This window comes from Ixodes scapularis, unplaced genomic scaffold (assembly GCF_016920785.2).
Source record: "Ixodes scapularis isolate PalLabHiFi unplaced genomic scaffold, ASM1692078v2 PGA_scaffold7__128_contigs__length_106722199, whole genome shotgun sequence".
Lineage (NCBI taxonomy): Eukaryota > Metazoa > Arthropoda > Arachnida > Ixodida > Ixodidae > Ixodes > Ixodes scapularis.
The window spans coordinates 19,144,597-19,151,918 of NW_024609882.1; the positions used below are offsets into that span (position 1 = coordinate 19,144,597).

General features: G+C 43.9%; 1 protein-coding gene across 1 annotated transcript; it reads left to right on the forward strand.

Moving 5' to 3' along the window:
- The first annotated feature begins 226 nt into the window (after positions 1-226).
- On the forward strand, positions 227-3,924 carry LOC115329265 (methyltransferase N6AMT1). Its single transcript, XM_029990816.3, has 6 exons — positions 227-398; positions 480-566; positions 2,943-3,033; positions 3,101-3,184; positions 3,577-3,718; positions 3,799-3,924. The coding sequence occupies exons 1-6, from the start codon at positions 274-276 to the stop codon at positions 3,900-3,902; spliced, it is 633 nt and encodes a 210-aa protein (XP_029846676.3). The 5' UTR covers positions 227-273; the 3' UTR covers positions 3,903-3,924.
- Positions 3,925-7,322: the final 3,398 nt, after the last annotated feature.

Consider the following 7,322-nt stretch of genomic DNA (forward strand, 5'->3'; position numbering starts at 1 on the left):
CTAACGAGCCTAACGAGTGTCAGAGAGTCTTAGTTTCGTTTTTAATTTCAACGAGTTTGCGATGCACGAATTTGATTATTCTTAAAAGCCTAATAAAGCTTACCCAATAGTAAATTATTTTATAAGTAGTAAATGTAGGAGAACTATAACATTTTGTAAACCGCTCAAACAGGTTCACCGAGCCGATTCGTCAAAACCCAGCGTACGAACAATTACCAGTCTAGTAACACTGGTATCAACAAACCTCGGCGTGGCGATCATGTTGACGTTTCGATGGAAACTCCGATCGTGCCTGCTTTCACGAGCGATGAAGCTTCTAGCGTTTACGAACCAGCCGAAGACAGCTTCCTCCTTATAGACGCTTTGGAAAATAAGCTCGAAAGCATCCTGAGCAGAAAGTAAGAGGCGTCTCCACATCAACAGTGTGTCCGACGTAGTGTTGTACTTGTAACTCACAGCTGCTACCCGTGGATTTGCAGGCCCACGGTATGCCTAGAAATCGGCAGCGGATCTGGAATAGTCAGCACTGCTGTAGCTCGAGCTCTCGGGAACACTTGCTGCTTTCTGTAAGCACTGTTTCTGCTTCATGCATGTGATTGCATTTGTATATGTGGCTAAAGGCCCGTTCACACTCTTGGGACTTCTTAAACCTGGGTTCCTTAAAACTTCCTAAACCAGAGAACACACTGGCGCCATCTATTGGGAAGCAGTGTAAACTCGGCGGTCCGGCATATTTTTTTTTTAGTTCTCGCGCATTATTCTTTCTTTCTTGGCTCGAAAAACTTTTGTGAATGTTATAAACGAGCCTTTCTATGGGTATTACGCACATTTGACCTTGGAAATCCCTCAAAACCTTCGCTCTTATGAAATGCAGTTCCAGGGTCACCGCATAGATGGCGCCACAATGCCCAGTGTGTTCCCTCATTCTAAAAACATTCAAGAAGTTTTAAAAGATCTCGTCTCTCTCATGGTGAATTCGGGTGGTCGCCTCTCTCCTCTGACCTCGATTCAGCAGTGCGCCCCTTCCTCGCCGCCAGAGCTACTCGGGATCCTTTTCAGCCTATCACAACTGCTGGCTTCAGAGCGCTCCGAGATTCTCAGACCAGTCACGGAATTAATATTTCTTGACATTGGTAATGCATTAAAAACAATACGATCTTACAGCGTATGGTGGACGATTGAACAAAATTTATGTTCGCAACGTGATGAAATAACGGTTTTGACGTAAATAATTTTACTCATCGGAATGTAAAAAAAAAGAAAACAACAGTTTGCGAATTGATTTTTGCAGAACGGAACGAAAGCCAGCGCTTGGAAACAGTTGTCAACTCATCGCGTTTTCGACAGTGACCGCGCTGCGATAGCGGTCATGCGTACGACTGAGCAGGCGAATATAAAATGGTTAAAAAACCACATTTTTCTCACGGCGAAATATTGTGCAAGCATCGCAATGTGACACAAATCACAGTGCATTATATTCGGCTCTCCTTTATTTTACAACACAAACCTTTGAAAGCACTTTTACCAAACCTCAAAAATATCTTGAAGTGACTACAAAATCGGGTAAAACAGCAGCCAGGTCTGCGAGCTGTTTCGTCGTCGATTAGGCTTAGCGGATTCACCGCCATGAGATGAACGATCTTGTAAAGGCACTGGGAACAGTTCACACGTCGGCTTTCCCTGTTACGGTCGCAAACGAATGTCGTCCCGTCCGTTGTAATACTCGCACCGTCGAATGCACAAGCACTTTGCAGAACTACATATCAATCACCGTCATGCCGGACCCCGCACACCACCACAGACCACTGCCGGCCATCGTCAACAAAACCACGTGATCACCGTCCAGCTACCACGTGACGCCTGCGCCGCTCCGCACTCCGACGGCTACAGACGGAGTGCCACTGAGCGCTCTGAGAGGGAGAGGCGTCCTCGGAATGAACCACCCGATCAGGCCACAGCACTCTCTTTCAACCACCCGATTTCGCGCGCTCTGGAAAGAGCGCTCGAGAGCGCGCAGAAAGAACCACGCGAATTCGCCATCAGTCGTACTCGGTCGCAAGAGTGTGAACGGGCCTTAACCCGGGGGGGATCCCAGTGTCCGTTTTGCCGACAACGCAGGTTGCTTGCAGCGCATTGCTCTTACCCGGCAGCTAAAGTCGGAGCAGTTTTTTTGATCAGCTAAAATGTGTTAAAAAAATTATCATTAGGCGCTTTGAATGTTTCACTGGCCTCTCATCTAGAGAACGTAAACTTCTGTTTTACGCGACTATCATAATAAAAATAAAAAATAAAAAAAATAATAGCAAACGGATTGCGTTCTTTGCTAACGTGGAGGTAATGGAAGTTCTGTGTTGTGATTACGTGGCGAACAAGATCGTGCCGAGTGATAGTGCTAGGAAAGTGGAAGTTTTGTGTTGTGATTACGTGGCGAACAAGATCGTGCCGAGTGATAGTGCTAGGAATACAGCAGTGCTTAATATTTCGTGTTGTCCTCATTTGGTCAGGTTTGTTGCGGGTATATGCGTTTAGTTTTACACTCATGACTTACCCAACTTTCAATCTTCATTTTTCGAAAAAAAAACAACAAAAAAACATGGTCTCACTTGCATACAGTCGTTTTTTGAGAATCACTAGCTCTAAACTTGTCCGCAATACATTTTAAAAATCTGCCGCATAACTTCCGACAAGAGGTGGTCCTGTAGGTTGATGAGGTGCCAGTCAGTGAACATTTTATGTCGTTGTGCTGTTTGCCAGATGTTATCTTGAAATGTGGCTCTTTAAGTGATGGTACTGTACATGAAGTACACACGGTCCTCACAAAACCCAAAACAGGTTGTTGTAAAGAAGCAACCGCTCTCCCAAGCTATCTCCCGTGTTCCCCGGGAAAGATTGGTGTGGCTTTACATTTCTAGTGCAACCTTTGTGCTCGTTCTTATTTTCAGTACCACCGACATCAACCCCAGGGCAGCCGAGATGACCAAACGAACTGGTCAGAGCAATGGAGCAAACATAGAGCCGGTGTTAACAGACTTGGTAATGCTCTTTTACAACACTAGAACAGACCTTAGATGATGCAGTGCCCGCTTACCTTGTTGTGCAGGCAGGATCGTTCTTGGGGCGCCTCGATGGTCAGGTAGACCTCCTCCTCTTCAATCCTCCCTATGTTGTCACAGCCTCCGAGGAGGTAAAACTTGTCCTTTACACCTCTATGCCTTGACAAGCTTGTCAAGTCGGAGAAAACACAAATTGGGCTGAAAAGCACATGATCGCGGCACATGCTTTACGCTTGACTAGTTAAGCTGACTATAACATACACATTGAAAGACGACGAACATTGTGGTATGGCATTTTCAGCACTGCTTCATTGGCTTTATCAGCTGATAGCATCAGCTGCGTTCAAACTTAAGATGAAATGAAGTATTGCTGTGTCGTGGAGTAAATTTACGATCAGTTTCTTTTCTTGTGCCAGTATGGTTTAGTGCTGCCAGCTTGCCATTAACACACACACTTGTGTGTGTGTGTGTGTTTAAATTTTATTCGATCTAAGACTAAATAAAGTAGTGCATACATTTTCAGGTCAGAGGATCGCAGCTGACACGATCATGGGCTGGCGGCAAAGACGGCCGCGAAGTGATAGACAGATTCAACCCCCTTGTGCCGAAGTTACTCAGTCCCAGTGGCCTCTATTTCCTACTCGTCATCAAGGAGAATAAGCCAGGTGCAGTTCTTGCCTCCATATTTTATTAAGTAGAAACTGGTTCTAGTACCTCAGTGTGCTTGTAACACTATTGTTTGCAGATGAAATCTGCCAACTCATGGCCAAAGCTGGTCTGAAGGGAGAGGTGGTCATCTCCAGGAGATGTGGCGCAGAATTCCTCAAGGTGTTGTGCTTTCGCAAATAAACACAACGTTCCTCACAGCGACAAGATGTAGCAGTCCAGCCTATCAAAAAAAAAAATGCAACCAACGATGCACCAAGGGTTTCAAAAGAATTTTGTGTTGCTCGGATTTACCTCTTGACACTTCTCAATATTACTTACCTCTACAGTACTGTTCCTTTAGCAAAACATTCATGAGAGTAGAATGCAGGATAAACTTCTTGCATTTAATCTTTTACTGGGAGTCACCTACAATTTCAATTGATGATTGTAAATCTCTAATGACTTGAAGACTCATACTAGAAATCTTTTTTACCAAATTTATCATATTGAAACTTAATTGCCGTCATTCAAGAAAGGTTTTATGACATAGCAAGGCACGTTCAAAGGAAAAAGATAGTTATGTCGGAGAAATGTTAACTTACAGCATATCTAACAAATGCATCTTGACAATGAAAACACTTAAAGTGCAGGCGAGCTGGTGTAAGTTGTACATGATGATTGAAACCTGAGACTGTAGTTTGAAAAACGGAAACTCTTGAAGTAGGAAGAAAAGGGGACAGACGTTGTCTGTCCCTTTTTCTTCCTACTTCACAAGTTTTCGTTTTTCAAACCAGTCTCAGGTTTCAATCATCATGTATACCTTAACGTCATCACCTTGCCGCCAACTTTTTCTTTCATGGCGAAGAAAATGAATCATTCTGATGGTAGTTATGTCGATTTTATGACTACCATACCTGCTAAGTTTGAAGAAACGAAATCCAGATTTTCTAAGCTGGGGGTGTATAAAAATAAATATTGACAATACATTTACTTGAAGAAAACTTCACATTTGTATTGCGCTGCTCATGCTAGCGAGATACAGCCAGGCCTCGCTATCAATGCCGCCGTCTGTTCCAATATCAAGAACTGCTTGTTTAAAGGGTAACTCCAATCACAAGCCGAACCAAAAACAATTATTGATATAGATTTACAGATTGCAAACGAGCACTGCCAAAATATTACACTAGTGGGAAACCGCCATCCATTCTAAAGCCTATACTATTAAAAATGCTGCCACCAGGTTCACGGCGGGCATTCAGCAGATTGGCTGTTTGTCAAGCAGCTTTGTGCCTCGATGTCATATTCCTACTCAAGGAGGTTACTCGTTCGCACTGCCACCTCTTTCTCCATGTTTTTCTGCTGCGTTTTCAGCCATCCCAGCAGATGATTTCTGCTCGTTATGGCATGTTTTAGGTAAAGTCACTTGATCCCAGGAAAGTAGCGCCATTGCCTTCCAGACACAAATACTAACATACAGACGACCAAAACCTCGCAGGGGCGATTGGCGAATCAGTTTTCGTTGCTATGGCAACTGCCATTTCGGCCAATCTTCAAAACTTCGAGGGCCATTCTAATCTAATCGCACCAGGATCACCATGGAGCATTATAGTAGTGAAGGCGTTCCCTGCCAATATGAGAGCCTGGCACTGTGTATGCAATCAGCTTATCGATCATGCCCAACTTCACAGATCTCTTACAACTACATTGTTCTTCTTGCGTATTTCAAAACAGGAAAATTATCTTTCAACGGTTCCAAGTACCAACACCGCATGTGGCAGTGGTACGAAGATGTACGCTTGTTTCGCCGGTGCGTGGATACCAAAATCTCGGTACACAAGAAACGTCTCGATAAAGCTACCCGTCGCCAGCGAATTTAGATCGGTTTACCGAGAATGGAGAGGTCAAGGAGAAATTGCTCATGTCATGACCCAAAATGGCGACCATACAGGGAGCTTGGCACTACTTTACCATGATCCAGTTACTTTAGTTTTAGCCACCGTAGTTGGCAAGTGCTCCTTGGCCATCATGCATGAAGATTGTCGATTCCCTGCTCGCTCAAGTGCGGTGTGGTGCCAAAGGAGGTATTCTCCGGCGGCCATAGTTTAGTCCTTCCTAGCTCAGCACGAGCTTACTATTAGCATCCACAGTGCTTATGCAATGTGCATCGTAGTTCTTCTCGACGATAAGTGGGGGCTTATTCTGAGCTTGCGCCGAGCCTGCATACGCGTTGCGAACTTGCTTTTTGGCTGGCAACTTCATGAACATGCATTAATATTTGCTACATGTTTGATATCTGTGAAGCAAAGCAATAAAACTGCCGTAGCGTCTTACCCGACTGATCGGAACTAAAGCCCCTCTATCCTGGGGGAAGTGGCGCCATTCTTTGTTGTGGAAATAATCTAGACATGTGTTGCGTGCCACTTCTGAGAACATCACATATGAAATCTGAAATCGTTGTGCTGCCATGATCTTCCCAAGGTCTGTACGTGCCTCGTGCATCGACGCACCATGTGCTACTTTTGTAACATGAAGGGGCTTTAATCGGAGCTGCTTATGCAAAGGAAAAAAATAATTTCTTTCTAAACAGCCTGGACAGGAAAGGGATGGCATAAAATTAATTTACAAGGAACAAAAAAAATTCCAGAGGTATATTTATGGCACAAAACGAGTTAGTTGTTGGTGCCTGTGGGAGTTGCCACTGGTGAAGTAGTAGACCTGTGCGTTGGTGCGCTGCACAAACTATGCCAGAGCCGTTCAACGCCAACGCTTAAGTCCCCAGAACCCCCACACCGCCGCCGCACCCCGAGCGTGGCATGCCGCCGGTTGAATGCGTCGGCACCATCAGTTTCTGACTGGCGCACAGGTCTATCACGTGGTGCTTGCACTCTTTCGGGAGCTTCCTTTGGGCTTTAAAAGTTACTTATTAATCTTAAATTTTTTTTTTTTTTTTGTTGCACTTTACGCAAAGATTAATAAGTAACTTTTAGAGGCAATAGGAAGCTGGCGAAAGAGCACAAGCACCACATGAGCGTAGCGATCACTTTCCTGCGGGCTCCTGCTGGCGCAAACTACAAATTTGTTTTGTGCCGCAAACAAGAACAAAATTTGCGTTCTAAATTTGTTCAATTCATTTCAGTTCATAAGAACACAAACAAACAATGCACAGGGAACTACTGTCCAATTTGATTGACGTCAGGTGCATGTAAACTTCTTGAACATATAATATGTACTCCTTTATCAGCATTCTTCGATGAGCACATTTTGTCTAAACATCAGCATGGCTTTAGAAAATATTTCATGACATGTATTCAATTCATTGAAACTATTCACGATTTTTCCTCGGCAATTAACAACAGAAAACAAATTGATATTATCTTTACGGATTTCCTGAAGGCTGGAGGCCTTAGGAAATCCATAAAAATAGGTTTCCCATTCGAAATTAGTATACAGATTAGAGAAAATATATATGATGCTAGTAAAATGGATCTCAACATCTCTCAAACCGTTGACAGTACATGGTTTTCGGTGAACATTGTTCTGACCAACTTTCTGTGGACTCTGGCATTCTCCAGGGGTCTGTGCTGGGCCCTCTCTTTTTTTGCTGTTTATTAATGACATAAT

What these genes read in the sequence shown, in the direction of transcription:
- LOC115329265 (XM_029990816.3), top strand. Translation starts at nt 274, where the DNA reads ATGGAAACTCCGATCGTGCCTGCTTTCACGAGCGATGAAGCTTCTAGC. An exon ending in GGGAACACTTGCTGCTTTCT is followed by an intron (nt 567 to 2,942) that starts GTAAGCACTGTT and finishes TCTTATTTTCAG; the next exon opens with TACCACCGACATCAACCCCA. An exon ending in AGCCGGTGTTAACAGACTTG is followed by an intron (nt 3,034 to 3,100) that starts GTAATGCTCTTT and finishes CTTGTTGTGCAG; the next exon opens with GCAGGATCGTTCTTGGGGCG.